This window comes from Herpailurus yagouaroundi, unplaced genomic scaffold (assembly GCF_014898765.1).
Source record: "Herpailurus yagouaroundi ecotype Mexico unplaced genomic scaffold, PumYag 160, whole genome shotgun sequence".
In the NCBI taxonomy this organism is placed as follows: Eukaryota; Metazoa; Chordata; class Mammalia; order Carnivora; family Felidae; genus Herpailurus; species Herpailurus yagouaroundi.
Genome location: NW_024412401.1, coordinates 1,953,456 through 1,977,233, shown reverse-complemented (window position 1 = coordinate 1,977,233; position 23,778 = coordinate 1,953,456). Strand labels below are relative to the sequence as shown.

At 37.1% G+C, this 23,778-nt stretch overlaps 1 protein-coding gene across 11 annotated transcripts in view; it reads left to right on the top strand.

Annotated features, from left to right (window-relative positions):
• MPDZ (multiple PDZ domain crumbs cell polarity complex component) overlaps positions 1-23,778 on the top strand; it is a 143,373-nt gene that overhangs the window by 18,364 nt on the left and 101,231 nt on the right. For all 11 annotated transcript variants that reach the window (XM_040481243.1, XM_040481249.1, XM_040481247.1 and 8 more), the window contains exons 3-10: positions 5,319-5,528; positions 6,153-6,292; positions 6,921-7,134; positions 7,862-7,990; positions 10,415-10,621; positions 13,007-13,121; positions 13,471-13,559; positions 23,508-23,691. In XM_040481243.1, coding sequence (XP_040337177.1) covers positions 5,319-5,528; positions 6,153-6,292; positions 6,921-7,134; positions 7,862-7,990; positions 10,415-10,621; positions 13,007-13,121; positions 13,471-13,559; positions 23,508-23,691 — 1,288 coding nt within the window. The remainder of the gene's footprint in view (positions 1-5,318; positions 5,529-6,152; positions 6,293-6,920; positions 7,135-7,861; positions 7,991-10,414; positions 10,622-13,006; positions 13,122-13,470; positions 13,560-23,507; positions 23,692-23,778) is intronic.

The following is a 23,778-nucleotide window of genomic DNA, read 5'->3' as shown; positions in this document are numbered from 1 at the left end:
ATTTTATTTTATTTTATTTTATTTTATTTGAGAGAGAGAGACAGACAGACAGACAGACATTGTGTGAGCAGGGGAGAAGGGCAGAGGGAGAGAGAGAAAGAATCCCAAGCATACTCCACATTCAGCATGAGCCCAATGTGGGGCTTGATCCCACAAACCTGGGATCATAACCTGAGCCAAAGTCAAGAGTCGGTCATTCAACTGGACTGAGCCACCCAGACACCCCTACTCACATTTTTAAAACTTGTTTTTGTGTGTTCTTCAGTCTTTTGTGTTAATGTAAGGAAATTCCATGAGGGATCTTTATTAATTCTAAGAATTTACTTGTGAGTTTCTTTTGTACAGTTCTGAAGCAACACTGTGTGTGAGTATGTGTGTAGGGAAGGTGTTCTGAAAATGCTCAGGTGACCTTTTTTCATTGTTGTCATTTTGTACTTTTTTATTCTATTGTCTTCTGTTTTTCATTGATTAACTTGAAAAGTCAGCTGTCTGTTTTACTCTTCTCTGAAGATAAGGTTCTTTTTTGTTCTGGTGACTTTTAAGATCTCCCCTAGGTCTTGGCTTTCAGCAGTTTTACAGTGACACTCTGTGGTAGTCTACCCCTGGGATGGACACCAATAATCCCTGCCATCTGGTGTTCATGCTTTTGTGTGATCTCTTCTCTTTGAGTGTGGGGTGGGTTTATTGATTTACTTCTGATGAACAGAATATGGCAGAAGCGGTTGTTTCTTTTTGACACCTTCAGAGTTGTTCTCACACACAGCTCTTTATATAAATTTTCTAATTGATCTCAGTGGAAGGGTTACTCTGATACAGCTATTCCCACAGGGTGGGCTTAATTATATATAGAACGAAAGAGAATTGTTTATTTTCCTGGCGTGCTATTGTAGAAGAGCAGCTCTCTTAGCAACACCTCCAGATGAGTGGCTTGCTTTTCAGTAGTCCTGGAAGGCATAGTGACTGATGCTCAGAGCACAACTTATTTCTTCAGACATGTCCTGTGTGCCACCTGAAGGTGCAGTGTCACCTGGGGGGCAAATGTACATTTGTCAGAGTCCTTTTTAGAGCTGTTTTGCCAGTCATAATTTTTTTTTGTAACTATGTGACTCCATTACATAACATAAAAGTTATGGCAAAAACTTTTTCCATGAACATTTACTTAAATTCTCTTGAAAGACTATGTAAATGAATTGAGAAAACAGTTGTTGGTAAATTTATTGGGTGTGATCAACCTGTAACATTCTGAAGAAAGATCTTCTAAACGTCGAGGTTTTTTAATGAAATGGTTTCTCCGGTGTCCAAACTCTTGCTCCATCTTAAAGAGACTGAAATTAAAAATAATGCCATATTACTTGAGTGCAGTTCATGCAGGAAAGAAGGTGGGGTCCTCTCATGCATCAAGATACTTGTGAATGAATACATACATGCTTTGGATCAAAATGCTTTCCAAGTTATGTATTTGTCCTTTGTTATGATTTCTGCTCAGTCTGACATTTTGAGATAACTCAACCAATTCCTGTTCTGACTGCATCTTATAAGAGGACTTCACCTGTACTTCTAAAAACTGAGAGGTGTTTCATCCTGCCTTTTTACAAAGACTTTGACAACTTTTTCAATTGACTGATTTACATAACCTTCATTTTAAGTTATGTTTTAGGTATTAGCACTAATTAAAATCCATAAATTAGGTTAATCCGTCTATTTAGTAAGAACACAAAAGGACCTTTTAGATTGAAATACTCAGCCAGAACTTAAACAGAGAACAGTTAATTACTTGGTGACTCTTGCTCGTTTACTAGCAACTTACATAAATTATACAGATTGTTTATCTGTATATAAAAATCACCAGATAGTTGTGTTTTCTTCTGTTTATTTTATATTTATAAACCAAGATGGGAGTCAAGCTTTTTTATTAAACATTTATGCTGTGTCTGCTATGAACAGGTCTGTCAAGGCAAGTAAGATCCATTCCTGTTTTTCAAGATTATATATAGTTCAGAAAGCCATTTTATTAAACAGTTATAGCAGAGTTGAAAGGTGTGTTTGTGCTTTCTCCCATGAATGCAAATCTGCACATTTAAAAACAACTCTTTTGTATAATGATATAATTAGGTTATAGTTTTTAAATATGTGATCTCTTTAACCCTTGCTCTTATATTTACATAGACTTCAAGGGCCAAGAGGAGTTTGGAACAGTTAGTGACATTGGTTAAACCTTTAGCAAATTTGGAGAAAACAATTGATATTCAGTACTTTTAAATGATTCTCATAGTGTTGTACTTTTCTGGTCCTGTAATTTCACTCTTAGAGTGCCTTCATACGTGGTCTTCTATGATATCAGAGCTTCTGTCTCACCAGTCAACTTCATATAGATAAACTCTCTGTTCTTGGAATGTGATTTGTTCATTGTGGCTTACCGTAGCAGAAGTCCAAATATTTTTCTCCTGTGCAAACATACCATAGGCATTAGGTCTTGGTGTGTGGGATCCTCAGCCTGTCACAGAAATCATTATGCCATCTGCTTCAACCTGAGCGGTGTATCTTCTGCTGGCAGACTCTATTGAAGTTGCCATGGTTGAGGATTTAAAAAAATCAAGTTTGGCATAAGGATCTTGCTTTTGAAAAAAATATTAATTGATAATGCCTGCTGTATATTATAAAATGACCATTTGAAAGATTCCTAAAAGCCTCTTCTAAACACATTGATCTTTTTTTTGGTTTTTAATCCATGATTGTAGATAGCCAGTATAATGTTTGGATTATTGGTAACTTTGTTCACTTACTGAATCTTCTGTTCAATTTTAACGATAGGTAACAAACTCTTAGGCATGGATTGGTGATGTGTTGTAAAATATTTTGATTGCTCTGTCAATGTAAACTCTTTACCGAATGTCTTATTTCTGGAAATGATACCTCAAATGACTGTTTGCTATATGTATAATTTTTTTAATGTTTATTTATTTTTAAGAGACAGAGAGACAGAGTGTGAGCGGGGAAGGGACAGAGAGAGAGGGAAACACAGAATCCGGAGGAGGCTCCAGGCTCTGAGCTGTCAGCACAGAGCCCGACGCAGCGTTCGAACCCATGAACTGTGAGATCATGACCTGAGCCGAAGTTGGACGCTTAACCAACTGAGCCACCCAGGCACTCCTGTTTGTGATATGTATAATAGAAACATAGGAACACTGTGATGAAAAAAAATCTAGGTCACAGTCAACTTATTAGACATGTGACTTTGTGTAACTATGTCATCTGTAAAATGGAAATAATGATATTTGGGTTGTTGGGGAGATGAGATCAGAGTAGGTCCCTAAAAAGATGAACATTCTGCAAATGTGTATTGAATGCCAACTCTGTAAGGCACTCTTCTAGAGAATGAGGATATAATAGAGAATAAAATACTCAAATTCCTCCGCTGGCGAATTCTACATTCTAATCTGTCCCCACCAGCTGGGATGGAAGGTCTATGACAACAGGGTGCATCCAGGTGGTAATAAGTGCCATGGAGAAAAACAGGGCAGGGTAGGCTCATGGGGCCTAATGATGGGGTGCTGTCTTGGATAGCATTGTCAGGGAGAGCTTCTCTGGGGTGAAGTTGAGCACATCTCAATGAAATAAAGAAATAAGCATGTCGATACTTGCAGAAGGATGTATGTGGCTGATAGAAGGAGCAGGTTGGCAGTCTGAGGAGCCATGAAGGGGTCAGTATAGCTGGAGCCTGGCAGGTGAGAGACACAGTGCAAGAGATGAGTTCAGAGACATATCCATAAAGCATTATTGATGTACTCTTTCTGATAAATAATTGTGGGCAAAAATTTACATTAGAGACACCCTACAGAAATAGGAGATTATTTAGCCTTAACTGGTGCTGTTTATAACAGGTATATGCAAGTAATTATAGAATGCTTTTCCAAAATGGAATTATCTTTTTTTGTCACTGTTGTTACTTATGTGATTGTACCTGGAGTTAGCCAAACTGTGAGGTTTGAGGGCATAGTCCTCTAGACTTCCACCTCTGTTCAAGACTTGACACCAACAGCAAAGAGTTAGGATCTAACTATGGAGTTAGAGGGAAGAATCCACAAAAGACCATCCTCATTTCTGAGATGAGCTGAAAGTCCTGGATCTTCCTCAGACCATCTCCAAGTTTAATAATTCAGTAGAAGGGCCTACAGAACTTTCTGGAAACTGTTATACGCAAGCTTATGGTCCATTATAAAGAAAGGGTACGGGTAAAAAACATTAGCCAAAGGAAGACATAGTACAGGCTGAGAGGATTTCAAAATCCGAAGCTTCCATAAACGTTTCTTTTCCCAAATCGGTAGGCGACCAGTATGCATGGAGTATTGCCAACCCAGGAACCTTGCCTGATTTCGGTGTTCAGACATTTAATTACGGTATCATTTCATAGGCATAATTGATCGCCTATGTGTTGAACTTTGTGTCAGTGTGGAGTGATATCTTGTAGCTTTGGAGCCCCCCATGAAGAGCAAGAAGACCCTCCTATCATTCTGGAAAGTCCATGGGTTTGGCGGTTACTTCCTAGGAGCTGAGGATGAAAGTCAGACCTGTCTTTGGGAAAGGCCAAATTCATTACTACATACATTGTTCTAAATAGAATTCAAGAATGTAGAAGGTAAATGGTACCCTGGAATCCCCTCTCAGGGACAACTGTTATATTGGTTGGTGTATAATCTTCCAGATGTTTAATACAAATGTAAACATCTTTTTAAATGTACATTGTATCGTACTATGCACATTGTTTGATAACTAGCCTTTTTCACAAGTTTGTATATGAACGTATGATTGTGTGTGTGTGTGTGTGTGTGTTGTAATGATACCTTCAACACTGGAGGTAGTTTTTAAAAATTGTCCCATCTAGGGGCGCCTGGGTGGTGCAGTTGGTTAAGCGTCCGACTTCAGCCAGGTCACGATCTCGCAGTCCGTGAGTTCGAGCCCCGCGTCCGGCTCTGGGCTGATGGCTCAGAGCCTGGAGCCTGTTTCCGATTCTGTGTCTCCCTCTCTCTCTGCCCCTCGCCCGTTCATGCTGTGTCTCTCTGTCCCAAAAATAAATAAACGTTGGAAAAAAAATTTTTTTTAAAATTGTCCCATCTAATAAACAATACTGCATTGAGCTTCCTTTTTACACACATCTTTGTGTATTATTCTCATTTTGCGCTTGAAATTAATTTCTTGAAATAGAGTTGCTGATTGAAAGGGTACAATATATGTAACTTCATTATTACCCTCTTGGGATGTTTCCTATGAAATAGTTTATGGAATGTCAAAATTGTTAATAATCTCCTTATTGCTCCTAGGTAAACATTGCAACTTCGGCAATTTCAAATGTTGAATATGCCCACATTCCACATCTCAGCCCAGCTGTAATTCCTACTCTGCAAAATGATTTATTTTTATCATCCTCAAATAATGGGAATCTGGAAGCATTTACAGGATCTAGTACTCCACACATCAATGGAAAACCTGCTTGTGATGACTTTGATCAACTAATCAAAAATATGGCCCAGGTAAGAACATTTCTTCCTGTTAGTTATGATAAACAGTGCAGTCAGGTCCTGGATAATTGGAAGAATATGCTTGTTTATATTAACATTATATAGATATAAACATATTATTAAATGTATTTATGAAGACATAACATTTGAAAAAATTGAAATGGAAAAAAAGTGGATTTTGCGTCAGTTTGGATGGTTCAGAGATTTTTCTATTTCATTTTTCTTTATTTTTTTATTCTTCAGGGTCAAAATAAAATGTCTCATTGTAGGTGATGAGTGATAAAAGTTATCTGAGAAAATTCTTTGAAATTTCTGTTATTTTTTTAAAATTTTTGTTTTAATGTTTATTTATTTTTGACACAGAGAGAGACAGAGCATGAACAGGGGAAGGTCAGAGAGAGGGAGACACAGAATCTGAAACAGGCTCCAGGCTCTGAGCTGTCAGCACAGAGCCCGACGCGGGGCTCGAACTCACGGACCGTGAGATCATGACCTGAGCCGAAGTCGGACGCTTAACCGACTGAGCCACCCAGGCGCCCTTCTGTTATTTTTTTTAAACAAAGTAATACCATTAATAAAATAACTGAATAGAGTGATTGACTTTTAATTTGATTTCTTGCTTTGTTTCCTGAACAGGGTCGCCATGTAGAAGTTTTTGAGCTCCTCAAACCTCCATGTGGGGGCCTTGGTTTTAGTGTTGTGGGACTTAGGAGTGAAAACCGGGGAGAACTGGGAATATTCGTGCAGGAGATTCAAGAGGGCAGCGTAGCTCACAGGTGAGACTCTCATGGTATCTTCTCTGTGTTTGATACCACATTCAGAAGGTAGAATATAGAGAAACAAAAATGAATTAAAACAGAAACAATCTGTTATTAACCAGTTGTTAGAATTCTTTAACACTGCTATGGTAAGCAAGTTATTTTAAGGGAGAATATCTTTTAAATACAGTCATAATCACTTTTTAGGAAGAAAAGGAAAATTTAAGCAGAACATTATTTTCATTATTATTAAAACGGCTCTTTTTGATTAGTTTAAAGGTTACTATATAGAAAAATATACAAATGACCCATGATTGCTTGAATTACATTTTTAGTAATATACTCAAAGCAACAACTAAACGTATACACCTTTGCTTTTATTTGTTAGTAAATAGGAATATCTAAGATAAAACGTATAAGTTGAGTGAGTAGCTGTAAAGGTAGCTTTTAAATGGGAAGGGTTGATTAAGGATGGACCGGCTGGAGCCAAAACTTACATTTTTGAAAGTAAAATTGTAGGGAAAAGCTTAAAAAGTGTGGACATTAGAAAACTGGATTAAAAATAACCTGAGAATATATGCCAAAGAAGTTTTCCTTTTCTTGCGAGCTGTCAGGTATCTTTTACCCCTTTTCTCCTTCTTGCTAGAGATGGAAGATTGAAGGAAACTGATCAGATCCTTGCCATCAATGGACAGGCACTTGATCAGACAATTACACATCAGCAGGCTATCAGCATCCTGCAGAAAGCCAAAGATAATGTCCAGCTAGTTATTGCCAGAGGCTCATTGCCTCAGCTCATCAGCCCCATAGTTTCCCGTTCTCCATCTGCGGCCAGCACAGTTTCTGCTCACTCTAACCCGGTGAGTCCGTAAGATTTTTAAAAGGGACAGAACATATTTTTCCATTCTTGTTGGTTGTCTATAGACCTACCTTTGTGTACGTCCTATGTAGTTCGTGAGTTTTTCCCATTTTATGCTTTTATCTCTCCCTAGCTTGGAAAGTTGTTATTTAAGTCTATGTCTTCTAAATCAACTTTAACCTTTCTTTGTGTGATTCTTTCAGTTGACTGACTGCATTCCTCAAAAAAAAAAAAAAAAAAATATTTCTTCAACAAATCAGACTCTATCTGTAGGCAGATACAGTCTTGATTTTGCTTTGTAAATTACAGAATTATACTGTTAGTGGTAGCTGTCAGTGACTTCAAGGGAATCTTGTAATTTGAAATTCTCTGAGTCAAGATTTTACAGGAGATAATCTTAGCAGGTGATGATTTCTCCTTGATCTTTTCCTTTTTTTAGAAGTTCTAGAAAGGATCTTGCAAATCAGTGCCTATCTTCAACTGATTAAATGCGGTCACTATAAAGATGTATTGATAATTTCAAGAATGATTATATCAGTAGCAGTTACAATGTGTTGAAAGGGAAGTATACTAAATAAAAGGGACATTGTTCAGGCTTATTATTATGTCTGAACTCCGTTATTTAATATTAATCACAAAATAATATTCACAGAAATCTCAACTGTAATAGAACTTTTAGTTTCCACAGATTTTTTTTTTTCAAATTCATACAGGAGTTTTGTTTTCAGGTTCACTGGCAGCATGTAGAAACTATTGAATTGGTGAATGATGGGTCTGGACTAGGGTTTGGCATTGTCGGAGGAAAAGCAACTGGTGTGATAGTAAAAACCATTCTACCTGGAGGAGTAGCTGACCAGGTAAGCTATTCCAACAGGTCTCTTATGCCATTTTATCAAATTGTATTTATAAAAAAAATATTAAAAAAAATATATAAAAAAATATAAAAAAATAAAAAAAATATATAAAAAAATTTTTACAATTTTATCAAATTGTATTTATTTATTTTTTCATTCATTCATTCATTCATTCATTCATTCTAAGATACAGACATTGAGTGGGGGAGGGGCAGAGAGAGACTGGGGGAGAAAGAATCCCAAGCAGTTTCCACACTGCCAGCAGTGGAGCCCAGTGTGGACTCACAGTGTGAGATCATCACCTTAGCTGAAACTGAGAGCCAGACACGTAAGTAATGGAGCCACCCAGGCACCCCTATGCCTTCATCATTTATATTTTGTGTTAGAAGAAACTTTGGCTTTACATAATGTCAAAGAAGCTGAATGAGAATCTTCTGTTTTGCTGGGCATTTTCTAAAGTGTTTTCTTAGATTTGGGAGAAATACTTTTGAAAAGGGACATTGATCTTAAGTTACAGTTTTAGGCAGTGATCTTAAGACTCTTGTAGAACCACAGATTAAAGTCCAGGTTATGGTTTTGATCCTTGTAGAGGTAGCTACCTTTTATTTTACAATCATGTATCCTATTTATAAACCTAGTTAGCTGCTGTATAGCCACAAGGTATTATGGAAAGAAGAATACTTTATTACTGAGAGAAAAAAACAAGATTCAACTTGTCCCTTTAGTGATGGGTCACTTGTGTCTTCTTTGTAAAAGCACAGCCTATTTTTAATCTCTCGGAGTAGTTGGTTAAAAAGCATTGCCGTTTATGCTATGTGACATTGCTGGAATATATGAGAGAAAAAATGGAAAGTTATTATGATTTATATATTTAAAAAATTTTTTTTAATGTTTATTTTTGAGAGAGAGTCAGAGTATGAGTGGCGGAGGGGCAGAGAGAGAGGATGACATAGAATCTGAAGCAGGCTCCAGGCTCCGAGCCATCAGCACAGAGCCTGATGCGGGGCTCAAACTCATGAACCGTGAGATCATGACCTGAGCTGAAGTCGGATGCTCAACCAACTGAGCCACCCAGGCACCCCTGATTTATATTTTAATTTGAGAATTTCTAGTGTCAGAATCTTTTGCTGTTGTTATAACATTTTGTTTATAAATTTGTTTGTTTTTCCATGTGTATTTGAACTTAAACTAGGAAGGCAATTCATCAGATATTTCTCATATTCATATATACAAGGCTTGTTTAATGGCAGCTGTATCAGTAGAAGTATTAGCAGTAACACAATAATGTGCATATTTTCTTCCTTTTAGCTCTTAGCCAGCATGTACAGTATTGAATGAAATTTCCCTAGGTGACTGGCTTGCAGTAAATTAAGCTTTATCTTCAGTGTAGAATTGCCCCGTCCAACAATATAGCCACATGTAGCTACTTGCTACTTGTAAAACTCAAATTTAAATTAATTAAAATTAAATAAAATGACAAATTCAGCTTTTCAGTTGGACTAGCCACATTTCAAGTACTCTGTAACCACATGTCACTAGTTACTGCCATACTGGATGATGCTGTCATAGAAGAAAGTTCTAGTATGGAGATAATAAGTCTGCTTTTTTTACTCCCCTTATCCATCTAAATTTTCATCTCATAAGGATTTCATCTGCAAATGATTTTTTTAGGGATATTTTTAATTGAAAACACAAGACAAAAAATTGTAGTATTAATTCAGTGCTTTCTTGTGTTCTGTACTATATTTTTTGAGTAATATGTATTTGCATAGTGACTTGGGCTTCATCTTTGCTTAGTGGCATTTTCTTCTTTTTCTGTTTCTGAAAAAATTTTCAAAAGGCTTCATATTTTCTTGCATCTGGTGGGTAGACATCGAAGTGATAAGCTCTTATCAACTATTGGTTTAGGGAATATTTGTGAATTTCAGTTACTTGTATCACATTGAATAACATTAAGATGCTTCAAAAGACAGTTAAAATAACAACCACATGTTTAATATTCCGTGATTGGTAATTCACATGACTGCTATTTTTACATTATTCTCTTTCCCTCGTTTGGGATCTCTCTGATGAAATTAAAATATTAATATCCTGGGGGCCTGGTTGGCACAGTCAGTTAAGCCTCTGACTCTTGATCTCTGCTCAGGTCATGATCTCCTGGTTTGTGAGTTGAAGCCCCTCATTGGGCTCTGCGCTGACGGCACTGAGCCTGCTTGGGATTCTGTTTCTCTTTCTCTCTGCCCCTCCCCAGCTTGTGTTTTCTCTCTCTCTCTCTCTCTCTCTCTCTCTCTCTCTCTCTCTCCCTCTCCCTCTCTCCCTCTCCCTCTCTGTCCCTCTCTCTCCCTCCCTCCCTCTCTCAATATAAATAAATAAACTTAAGAAAATTAAAAAAAATCAATATCCTGATTAACCGATCTCTTTATTCAGCATGGGCGATTATGCAGTGGAGACCACATTTTAAAGATTGGTGACACTGATCTGGCAGGAATGAGCAGTGAGCAAGTAGCACAAGTGCTCAGGCAGTGTGGAAATAGGGTCAAACTGGTGATTGCAAGAGGTGCCATAGAAGAAGCAGCAGCACCTGCCTCTGTGGGCATCACCCTTTCCTCATCCGCATCTACGCCAGAAATGCGGGTAAGTAGGTGGAAACATTAGGAGGAAAGTCCCAGGCACTAGCATTTAGATGGTGATGTTTAGAAACTAGTCTTAATGATATTCACATGTTAGTGCTAAAGAATGTAAATTCAAGTGTAACTGTGTTTCAGCACTAATACCTTATTAATTAGGAATAATGTGTAACAGATGAAAAATAGGTTTCTTTAAAAAATTCTAGATTACTGTTTTACATAGTAAATGTTTACATGAAATGTAATGTTACATGAAATGTTTACAGAAATGTTTTGTGTGTTTTCTCTAAGCAGCACATTTATGAGGATAATCTTTTGAAATAATGGACTAAATTTTAAATAATTATTTGCTACTGATAACTAAAATGTTTAACTCTATCTATCTCTTAACTAGAAGGCTCTAGTTAGGTGAGCTGGGAGTTCCAGTCATTCTCCTTCAACAGCTTTCCTTTTAGTGACTTTGGATGTGGGGAGGAGTAGGGGTGGGAGTATCAACAAAATAATTTTATCCCCAAATCTCTTAAATATTTGAGAAAATAATTACACCCAATTTCTAGATAAGCTTTATAGCAAATGCAAGTGCTACATTCCTTTCTGGTAGATCTAAAAACATCAATGATTTTTTTTTTCCTGTTAAAGTTTTTTCTAATTAGTTGCTACAGATTCTTTTTTTAATATCCTAACCTCCTCCACAAGCCCTTTAAAACTTTATTAGAACACTTGAAATTTCCATGATTCTGTTGTTTTTAGGATTGAGTTAGTTGCTATTTTTTGCAGAGAGAAAGAAGTAAAGAAAGAAAGCTTGTGTATGAAAGTATTTAAATCACATTCTTTTGTGGTAAACAAAACATTTTATTCAGCAATATATAAATGAATGCAATACCGAAAACCACTTGATGTAATTGAAAGCTTAGAAAAATATCTATTCTGTGCATATCATCATTTCTGAAGCTTGTGCCCCTTTTAAAACCATTCGATAGTCAAATTGCCACCCTCTAAAATAGCACTCGCATAAGTCTTATTAAAAATAGAAAACACATTTGTTTCAATTGAAGCAGATTTCATCCTGTCATTTTCTTGTAATTATCTAAACTTTAAACTTTTGCTAAGTTTGCACAGATAATTATGTGCAATGAAAAAAATAAATCAAACTTTACTATAAAATTATATCTCATTTAGATGGACTATCAGTGAGATACAGAGTTTGCTTAAAAAAAATCAAAACCATTACCAGCTCACTGCAACGTGTATGGGCATTCGAACCCATAACCTTCGTTCCGTTACGATCTTTGTAGGATTCTCTGGGGACTCTGCTGGAACCACACAAGTATGTAATGCCAGTAGCTTGTTGGTGACTTACCACTCTAGTCCGCCAGTGCTTAATTCAGAAAACCATGCCCTTCAGTCCAATATATAATTAATAACAACTCTACATGTTAGAGAAACTTGCTTTCAGCTGTCATTTCAGGAACGAAGATCAATGCAGAAAGGCATACTTTTCTTACAAAGAGCTTTTTATGTTAAAGTCTGAATTTATAAAACAAATACAGTAACAATTTTAAATAGCTTTGTTGCATTTCCCTGGCTTTCAAAATAATCTTCAGTCTATTAATAAAATACCTGGAAGATAGATTAACTCATATTCATGGTACTAGAATCAACTATCAACTTAAGATCATAGCAGCAACAACTTAGTGGACACTGTGGCTCCTACATTCTCCTAAGGATTTTACATGCTGCAAGGCATTTTAAGAGCCTTGGTTTTGCAGCCAGCTTATCTGCATTTGAATTCTGCCTCTACCAGATTGCTTGCTGCTTGTCTTTGGTAAGGTTTATGTTCCTCAGTTTCCCCAGAGAAGAATTTGTCAATTGTACCTAACCTCATAGGCTTGTTCTAAGGAGTAAATTAACTAAGACAAGTCAAGTGTCTGTTACATAGAAACCGCTCAGTAAATGTTAGCTGGGCTTATTATTCTTATTCCTGATAGACAGTTGAGCCAAGCGATGCTTAGAAAAGTTCAGTGGCAAAACTGGATTTGAACTTGTTGACCTGAATTCAAAATATGAGTTCTTTCAATTGTGGAAATGAATATAAACCATCCCTAAAAATAGAATTTGTTAATAACAGACTATTTGATTTACACACAAATAATTATGTATTTCTCTGAATAGGGGGTGTTCACCCTTACTGCTGACATTCCTTTTGAGTAAAAATGTAATGGACAGTTCATGTTGTCAACATTGAAGGAGTAGCCCCTGCTATAATTCTCTAGCAGAGTTATTTGCCATCTAATTACATTGTATTATTCTTAAATAAAGGTTGTTGCTTTTTGAGTTTATCTTGTTTGTTTACATGTCTAATTGCTCTATTTGTTTACCAATTTTATTTTAGGTTGATGCTTCTACTCAGAAAAGTGAAGAAAGTGAGACATTTGATGTAGAACTCACTAAAAATGTCCAAGGACTAGGAATTACCATTGCTGGTTACATTGGAGATAAGAAATTAGGTAGTTTTAAACACTTTTTTTTTCTACCTGAGAATTGCCTCTCCTATCTTTTCTTTGTCTTATGAAACATTGAATCAACATTATTATGTATTTTCAGATTGTTGGATAAACTGATTGAAAACTTCCTTAGGAATAATTCAGTGTAGGAAACTCGGATACTGTATTTGACAGACAAAATCATTGTCATATTTTCTAGCCTAAGTCTCTGTTGGTTTTGCTTGTGTGGCTTGTTGATGTATAATTATTCATAATTAGGACTTTATATTTGGAGAATGAAGGATGTATAGTTTTTGAGTGTGCTTTGTAAATAGTAAAAAATAAAATCTAAAAACCCTATTTCTAATCTTAGAGCCTTCAGGAATCTTTGTAAAGAGCATTACAAAGAGCAGTGCTGTTGAACATGATGGAAGAATCCAAATTGGAGACCAAATTATAGCAGTAAGTAACACATTTAATAAGAGCTTTGTTAATTTTCATGGTTGAGAAGTGCATTCTCATAGTTTACTCAGTTTTGGGAACTACTGTTAGCTCCATACTAATTTAAGCTTTTTGGTAATTTGAGGCTATCATTACAATTACCCGTTTTGTTATTTTGTGAAAGTAAGAGCATTGGATAGAAGCTTCACTGATCTCAAGTGTAAATATTAGAATAATTTCTGATATATCTGATTCCTAGTTGTAATGAACTTGTTACAGTAATATCACACTTTAGTTGTTGACACGTTAAAGGTAAAGACCAGACATCATAATCTTTAGTGTAGTTGAATCTGAATTTTGGGATGAGTGCTTTTTTTTTTTTTTTTTTTAATATCAACAGAATGATGGTGTTGTTGTTGGCTCCATGTCCAGGACTCTTTTAACTTTAGGAATATATAAGAATAAAAGAAATAGATCTAATCCCCTTAATCAGATCAAGCCCATCATATGGATATTGTCGTAACCTCAGTGTGTTTTGAGCCTATGGCTATTCAAGGCTGTGTACAAAAGAATACAACTTTCAGTTCAGTGTTCTGCACAAACTGGGCTACCCTAACTACTCCTCAGAACATAAGTCCAAGAGACCCTATATCAGGGGCTTCCTGGTCAGGTAAGTTTAGGAAAAACTGCATGTGATAGGGTCTCTTAGGGATTCATAAAGCACAGTGAAAAAATCTAAGACTCTGAGAATTTCTGCAATAGAGAAAATGCAGCTGTTTTACTTTGGGTTTTCCTAAGCTTTTGTAATCATAGACTCTTTCTTTCCTCAAACATACTTTGGAAGACATTTTGGAGTATACTGATTTATCTTAAAATGTATCTGTTTATATATAAGTCCCTGTTGTTCCCTTGGGATGTTAATATGTTAAGAAAGAAGAATGTTAAGATTCCTGTTCATAGCAGCATTATTCATGATAGCTAAGAGAGAAAGTAACCCAAATACCTGTCAATGGATGAACAGATAAACAAAATGTGTTATATAAATACAGTGGAATATTATTTAGTCTTATAAAGAAGGAAATTCTGTCACATCCTGCAACACGATTGAACCTTAAGGACATTATTCTAAGTGAAATAAGTCAGTCACCAAAAGACAAGTACTGTGTGTTTCCACTTATATGAGGTACCTAAAATAGTCACACTCAGAAATAGAATGGTCATTGCAAGATTTTGAATAGAGGGCCAATTGAGGAGCTGTTGTTTAATGGGTACAGAGTTTCAGTTTTGCAAAGTGAAAACATTCTGGAGATCTGTTACATGACACTGTGAATAAACTTAACACTACTGAACTGTGCATGTGAAAATGATTAAGATGCTAAATTGTTTTGTTTTGTGTTTTCTACCACAATTAAAAAAAAAAGAGGTGCCCTTATCTCTCTGCCTTTGCTTCTGCATTACAACTTCTTCTTGGGCTTCAAACTAAGCACACCTGTTCACTTCTTGAAACCTATTCTGAAGATGCAGTTGTGCTTGCCACTTAGGTTGGTTGGCTGTATCCTATGCATGAGTTTTAACCACTGTATTTTCTTTTTAACATAAAGTGAAAATTAACTACTTTTTTTTTTTATTTTGGAGGAAAAGAGAGAGAGAGAGTGCATAGACATAGACCCCAAAAACCATATCCAATACTGAATTAAAAATTGAAAACATAGCTAATGTACTCTTTTTTCCCCCCTAAGATACGTATTTTAATCCATTAGAAAGCTGTTTTTAAAATGTTCAGTTACTTTTGAGAGAGAGAGCCTGTGAGAGTTGGAATTATACAATATGTGGTCCTTTGTGTTTCTTTTTTTTTTTAAATGTTTCTTTATTTTTGAGAGAGAGAAAGAGAGCGCAAGCAAGGGGGCCACAGAGAGAGGGGGAGACACAGAATCCGAAGCAGGCTCCAGGCTCTGTCTGAGCTGTCAGCACAGAGCCCGATACGGGGCTCGAACTCACAAACTGTGAGGTGGTGACCTGAGCCGAAGCTAGACGCTTAACCAACTGAGCCACTCAGGCGCCCCAACATGTGATCCTTTGTGATTGGTTTATTCCGCCTAGCATGTTTTCATGGTTCATCCATGTTATAGCATGTATCAATTCTTCATTTGTTTTTATAGCTGAATAATATTTCATTGTAGGGATATACCACCTTTTATTTACCTATTTATCAGTTGATGGACATTTGGGTCATTTCTGCTTTTTGGCGGTTACGGACAATGCTGCCATGAACATTCATGTACAAGTTTTTGTATGGATGTATGTTTTCATTTATCTTGGGTATATAATTAGGAGTGGAGTTGCTGGATCCCATGATAACTGTTTAGTAAGCTTCTTTCACCTACAAAATTGGGATAAGGAAACTTCCTGTGTGTAATTTTTAGGAAGACCAAATGAGTAATTAATATACCTGTAATTTAATTAACATAATTAATATACACTAGACATAGAAGTACCATTTTATTAATTAGGCAGATACTTCCTGAAAACCTGAAATGATTGCACATTTTAAAGAGTCTCACAATAGCTTCCCTCCAAACTTGTTGTCATTTTCATTCTTATAAAAGTGGAAATTCATATACGGTTTTGCTCACATAAGGTCAGTAATAAAGGACATTGTTGAGGAGAAAGTAGAAGCACCCTTCCTCTGTTTTCTTGCTTTCAATAAAATCACTTGTCTTCACTGTCATCAGTGTTCTGAGTTTTAATTTTTAGCAATCTGCTCTTCAAAGTTGCAAGCATCTCAGGCTCTAAAGAAACTTCCTGCAGTGCTTTTGCTCATGCATGGATTTTTGTGAATGTCGCCATCTTGTGGACTGTTGAGATGTTGGTGGTGGCATTCTTCACCCTGGTTGCGTTTTCACAACTGCAGTCTTTGCTTTTCAGTTTCTGTTTTGGCAACAGCTGTTTGAAGCTGTGCTATACTCTGTTTTTGTTTTGTAGTTGTTGAGGTGGTGAGAAAATTGAGAAATTGTTTCTTACTATTGTGAGGAAGTATTTTATAACATTAAACCAATTTTGCTATAAGATTCCTGTTTCACACATTGTGATCTGTTGACCCCTAGGGTTTCACTGTGACTATTACAGGGTAGGGAATAGAGCAGTTGACTCCATTTTATTCTGGTATATTGGTATTCCGTATAAGAATTATTCGATCAAGGGATTCTATTGTATTTTAAAAAGTTGACTAAACTTGTCATCTGATGAGATCACATACTCATTCCATTTAATTAATTAATTAATTAAATTTTAAATTATTTTTAGAGAGAGAGGGAGTGCAAGTAGGGGTGGGGCGGGGGAGAGAGAGAGAGAGAATGAATGAATGAATGAATGAATGAATGGATCTTAAGCAGGCTCCCTGCCCAGCATGGAACGCAATGTGGGGTTTTAATCTCATGAATGTGAGATCATGACCTGAGCTGAAATCAAGAATCAGCCACTTAACTGACTCTGTCACCCAGGCATCTCATTCTTTTTAGATTGATATATAGAGGTCTTTGCTAAAAGTGATGTGGAATTATGATTGATTGGGGTTTTCAAGTTGTTTCAACTAGTGATTCTCTCCTGTAACTGTTCCTGCTGATTGTCGTGTCTGCCCTGTGCATTGTGAGGTTACTGGAGCTCTTCTCGAGGGAGCACATAGGCAGTTCTGTTGCTGTTGCGTGTAGTTCCGGTGCCCTGTGGTACCATTGGGTCTGAAGCCACGTCTTCACTCTGCCTGTGATAATGACAGACCACGGCCGCCCGGGGCCCTATTTTGGGCTCTGGTGACCTCATCTCATGTGTGTGATGAGTGTAATGATATTGAACAGAAACTGCTCTCGGGAAGGCCTGAGATTTTCATGTTGGTGAATCACTTCTTCTGTCTGTTAACAATACCAACTTCTGGGTTCCTTCCCAGTGTAAAGTGCTCGGGCACTGTAATTTGGGGGAAATCGTACCCTTATTCCCATATAACAGATGAAGATACTGAGAAATTGGGACTGAAATCTAGTTCCATGATTATTCCATTACAGCAATTTCTTTTGTACTGGTACCATCTCTATCTAACATTTGGGTAAAAGGGGATATGGTTTTAAATTGAGGTCATCAAATTTTGAAAGTAAAGGAAGAATGCAGGTTTTGGTTTGTTTTTGTTTTTACCATACTTGAACTTTATTGCTATTGACAAAATAATGTGCATTTGATTTTTAAAAATGAAATTGAGCTTTGAAAGAGTTGAGCAATAAAAACCTATTATAGATGAAAAGTTGCAACCTAAGTGAGCCTCGAAGTTGAGATTTTTATGATTTTTTTTCTTATTCTCTTTACTATCCTGGTGGTAAGTAACATGTTCATTTGTTTTTAGATTAATATTTGTCTTTGAGGTTTAAAGATCATAACATTGGAACATGGTTGAAGAACCTCATAGAAACCACTATTAGTATTTCAGAAAAATTCCACATGTATTTAAATAGGATCATATTATATTTGCTTTACTTTTTTTTTAAAATTAATGTTTATTTGTTTTTGAGAGAAAGAGGGGCAAAGAGAGAGGGAGACATAGAATCTGAGGCAGGCTCCAGGCTCTGAGCTGTCAGCACAGAGCCGGAAGTGGGGCTCAAACTCCCAGACCACAAGATCATGACCTGAGCTGAAGTTGGACACTTAACCGAGTTAGCCACCCAGAGGCCCTTTTTTACCTTTTTTTTTTTTTTTACCTTTTTATTTTTTATTTTACTTAAAAACATACTTGGAAGGTATAGTCATCTCATCACATGTAGTTCTATTGTAATATATTTAAGTGGTACATATTCATGGATGGTTAATGTTTTTTTACAGTTTTCTGCTGTTATAAACACCTGGCATTACATACCACTTTTTATGTCTTTTACAGGCTGACTTGAAGCATCTGATTTTTCTCTAATACTGTTAGATTTGAATTTTACTTGTTCCTCAGCACTGGATCTTGTATGCCACTGTTTTCTTTCTTTAAATTTTAAATCTGATTAATCTCTCAATCAGCTAGAGTGTTTTGAGTAAATTTTATGGAAAGAGAATGTATTGGTAGGCTTGCCAAACCTTTTCTGTCTGAGAATCTCTTCTGCTGCCTTGGATAGTTTGGCTGGGAATAACAAAAACATTCCATAAGAGAAACTTAGGGGAGGTAATCTTAAACACCTTTTAAGATTTTGCAACATTCCTTTTTAATTTTTAATAGGGAAGGATTTTCCCTTTCCCTCTGGAAGAAATCTTATACAAGTATCATGGCTTACCTCATTCTCAGAGAATAAAATGCCCTATGGCCAATTAGAATCACTAAACACAGTCCCAGTTTAGTGACTGAAAATTTCTTCGGGCTCCTGGGTGACTCATTCGGTTGAATGTCCAACTCTTGATTTTGGCTCAAGTCATGATCCCAGGGTCATGGGACTGAGCCCCACGTTAGGCTCGGCACTGACCGTGGAGCCTGCTTAAGGTTCTCTCTCTCTCTCGCTCTCTCTCTCTCTCTCTCTCTCTCTCTCTCCCCCTCTCCCTCTCCCTCTGCCCCTCTCCCCTACTTGTTCTCTCTCTCTAAACAAAAAACAGAAACAAACCAAACAACAACAAAAACCCACCCCCCCAAAAAAAAAGAAAAAAAGAAAAGAAAAGATAGAAAATTTCTCCTCCTAAGTAGTAATTGAATTTTAAACTACAGCCCTGGTGTAGCAGAAGCTTGCTCTGAAGTGATGGCTTACCTAGGGATAGAGAGTGTATGCTCCAGTTTATCTTTCCCTACCTAGCTATTCTTTTTTTCCCTCACCTTCTTATGGCAGGTTCTGCCCCTACCACCATAAAAGGTGAGAGAAGGAAGTGTAGGGAGGATAATCAGATACACTGTCCTTGACTCTTCTGCTGTAAGATGGTTTTGTGCCGAGTGAGCCTGGCAGATGCTTAAAACTGCTTCTTAAGAGTTCCTTCTTGGATTCTTAGGAGGTCCTAGATGGGTTCCTGAAGATGTTTGATTTAACTTCCCAAGACGGATGATGGAGTTTTCATCTGACTTTTCTTACCTTTGGCCTCTGGTTTCTCAGCAGTCTACTCCATAGATTGTCTTTGGGGTACCATCATTCCCTAGGGGCACTCTTGGGTAGGTTTCAAAATGGCTTGAGCCTAACTTTCTCACGTGTGTGGCCTCCCTCAGGTCTATGCCCAAAGTCAGACATTTATCAACATAATAGCCATTTTTCTCTTGCTCCCCTGTCAAAGCGACTAAACAGCCTCTCCCTTGTCCTCCCGATGAAGTTAGACATAATCCACTGCATCCTTCCCTACTACCGGTGACTGATCTCTTCTGACTTGAGGCCAAGGGTGAAACATCTTAGTGGGTGGCTTGGGGACTTACAGTCATCTTCTGTCTTAAACAAACAAACAAACAAAACAAAAAAACAAACCTCTTTAATTTTTCCTGACCTGTAACAACCCACCTCTTCTATGCCGTAACTGTGTGTACATTTTCATCCTTACTACTTGGTTTAAATTTCTGCCTGATGGGCCCGCTCATAGCTCATTGTGGTACAGGATATAAATCATCTTAGCATCTCAACCATGATTTCCATTTTTACATATATCACACTAAATGTAAAACTCTTGATTTGTAATTTCTTTACCACAAATTCTCTGGATAACCTGCTCACTCTGTTGCCTAAATGCTGGAGATTCTTTTTTCTTTTGACCTTTGGAATCCAAGAATTTTACCAGGATATGTCTAAGTGTTAGAATTTTGTTTGGTTTTGTTTTTTAAATTTGTTTTCTGGTTTTTCATGTACCTCTTTTATTTGTAGACTAAGGTAAATTTTCCTAACCTCCTAATCATTTCTTTGCTTATTTTTTTCCTCATTTATTCTCTTTTCCTTGTAATTCTTTTCATTTATATTGATTTTTAGATCAGCCTATATATGTCTTTAGTCTTTTCTGATCATTTTTTTGCTTATTCTTCTGAAATAGGGGAACATTGTATGCTCCTGCCTTCCATTACCTGGATGTTTTTGTAGTATTTAAAATCCTGTTGACCACCCTCATTGTAACAACTTTCCTTTTCTTTTCTGGTAGATATTTGTTTTTTTTTTTTTTTTCCTTTATAACTAAATCCATGTTTCCTTGAATGCAGTGAAATATGAATCCTTTTGAGGGAAGTTTCAGAAAACATCTTTTTTCCTGTTCACTACAGTAACAATTTCATTGGAAGATGTTTGTAATGATGCCTCAGTGCAAGCACCTTCTTTTGGACATGGTATCTTCCTCCATATCCTGTGACCTATCATCGTTCTTAGTAGGAATTGTGCTTGTACAAATGGGATTTGAGATGGATTCTGCCAAAGATTGTGTTGGTTTTGTCCAGATGATTCAGGAATTGACAGAGCAAGAAGGAAGGGGAACATTTAAATTTATTTAAGTTTCACTTGTAGATTAATAAAGATGAAACCAGTGCTGGGGTATCGCAGTGGGGAATTTTGCTCTTGTGTACTGAGAGATTGTTTTCTGTGTCTGTTGTGGAGCCAGGAGTTGGTTGGGGTTGTGTGGGTGCATGTGTGTAGGGTGTGATGTCATTGCATATGTGTAATTCCATGCTGCTGCATGCTCCCAGCATGGTGTGCAGCCCTTAGCACTTGGTGTAATTTTGTGGAATCACTGGTTAAGATCCACAGGTACCATCTGACTACCTCATTTTAATAAGAGACTGTTGTTGGATTTTACTGGAGTTTCTTCTCAAAGACCAAACAAACTATTCTTTCACATAGATTCAACTGGCCTGCTTTGGATCTGGTCATGTCCAGGCCCCTCCTAGTAGAAGTTTCCTCCAGGTTACTGGCATAGGGACTTTTATTTTTCCATGGTTTCCAGTTGTGTTGCAGTGTTTTCTCTGTTGTTATATTTTTATTAGTTATTCCAAAAGGGAATCAACAGGGTGAAGGTAGGAGGAAAGAGAAGAGAGGTAGACACCTAAACTCAAAAGTATTATGTCAACTTTAAGTAACTTGCAAAGGGTAAGATTGTTATCTAGATAAATTTAGAAAAATCTATATCAGAAGTCTCTAGATTTTTGAGTATCTCCCAATTAAACACTGCATTCTCCCTCTTCTTCCCCCCTTTATGTATTCATATGTGATATATATTTTCTCTTTCTCTCTCTATATATATACACATATATGTATATATATATGGTATTATATAGTTTCATATATAATTAGTATATATGTTATATGTGTACATAAAACAAATGGAATTTTAAAATATGTTTAATTAAAAGTCCTTTTATATTCTTTCAGAAACCTCTGAAGTAAGGTATTACATCTTAGAGATCATGATCTAGCTCTTGTAATTCTCATTCATTTCAGTGCCTAATGTGGCCAGCACTGTGCTTAGAAAAGCATGACACTTACACAGCCATTTTATACCCATTTTACAATGCAAAAGAAATATCAATGACTTTGAGTTTCAATATCAAATATGTTACACTTTTCCAAACTGTTTTCAATGTAGTTTTGAAATTTTATAATTTTCAATGAAATTTTAAAAAATAAGGTGCTATAAACCACTTATTTATTCAAAAGGTAATTTGCTTTACAAATAAATCCTTGACAAATGGACCAATGACTCTATATTCCCGTTTGGGATGAATATCTGCTGTATAGACAGCGGTATGTTTTGGTGACATCAGAGCCCGTCCTTTTGGAGTATGCAGTCACAAACCTAATAATGACAGAAACTGTAAAATTAAAGTTCTGGTAGGGGCGCCTGGGTGGCTCATTCGGTTAGGCGTCTGACTTCAGCTCAGGTCATGACCTTGCCGTTCCTGAGTTTGAGCCCCGCCTTGGGCTCTGTGCTGACAGCTCAGAGCCTGGAACCTGCTTCAGATTCTGTGTCTCCCTCTCTCTCTCTCTCTGCCCCTCCCCTGCTCGCACTCTGTCTCTTTCTCTCCCTCCCTCTCTCTCTCTTATAAATCAGTAAACATTAAAAAATTTTTAAAAATATTCTGGTTAATGCTGGGAGGGAGAAATGGTAAAGGGGGCTTTGAGTTAGTCAGAGACCTTATGATAGCTCAGTTCTGAACGTAACTATTGCACGGACATCTGAAGCAAGTACAGGTGTTTTCTGGGTGGACAGATGAGAAAGAACATGGGCTGGAGGGAGCCCAGAGAGTCTAGACTCGGGGAGCAGAACCTGCAGAGGTCTTCTGGCTAAGGGGAGCATTGCAGGGTGGGAGTGGAAATGCGTGTATGGGGGCTGGAGGGCACAGGGGTGGGCAGTCCCGTGCCACGTGAGATTGGTGGTGCAGCTGGGGACACTTGACATAGGTGTTTCTAAGTTGTGTTCACAGTATGGAAAATTGACCTAAGGAATATTCTACCAAAGGCAGGGTTGGGACGATGTGATCATATCTTCAGTTTGGAAAGATCACAGGGGCATCTTCAAATGTTTCATCCTTTGTGAACTAGAAAAAGGGAAAACCCCATGTATTTTTTGAAGAGGCAAAGAAATAAAAAGGAAGGTAGTTTTGTCGTCTTTTTTTAAAGCTAGGTTAAGTGTGATTTTGGAATACATCAGTGCTGTCAGGGACTACTTTTGTCACTGTCTTCTACACTTTATATCCTGCAGAGTACTGGTTTCCAAGCTTGACTGTGTATCAGGATCACCTGAGGAATATAAAAGAGTATTCCCACCCTGGAACTGTTGGTTCCTAATATCTACCAGCGAGACACCACAATCTCTAATACGCAAAGCAAAACTCTTCTGGGTAATTCTAGTGCTCTAAGTTATTACTAGTCCCCAAACAGGTGTTCGTTCATTCTGCAATTAGGGGAGCACTCAGCCCCATTCTTTTCCCACTAACAAGCGGTAAACATGCATTACGTGAATTGGTAATACAAATATTCATTTATTTTTTAACATATGTTGCTCTTATCACAGGTAGATGGCACAAACCTTCAGGGTTTTACCAATCAACAAGCAGTAGAGGTGTTGCGACACACAGGACCAACTGTGCACCTGACACTAATGAGGAGAGGAACGAAGCAAGAGGCTGAGCTGGTGTCAAGGGAAGATGTCATGAAGGATGCGGTCTTATCTCCTGGGAATGCCAGCGGAAGCAAAGGTAGTGCCAGGTTCAGCTGGTTTTCAGTTAGACCCTTATATCCCTTAGATGTTTTTCTAATTCTGAAATTATTTAAAGAATGGTCTT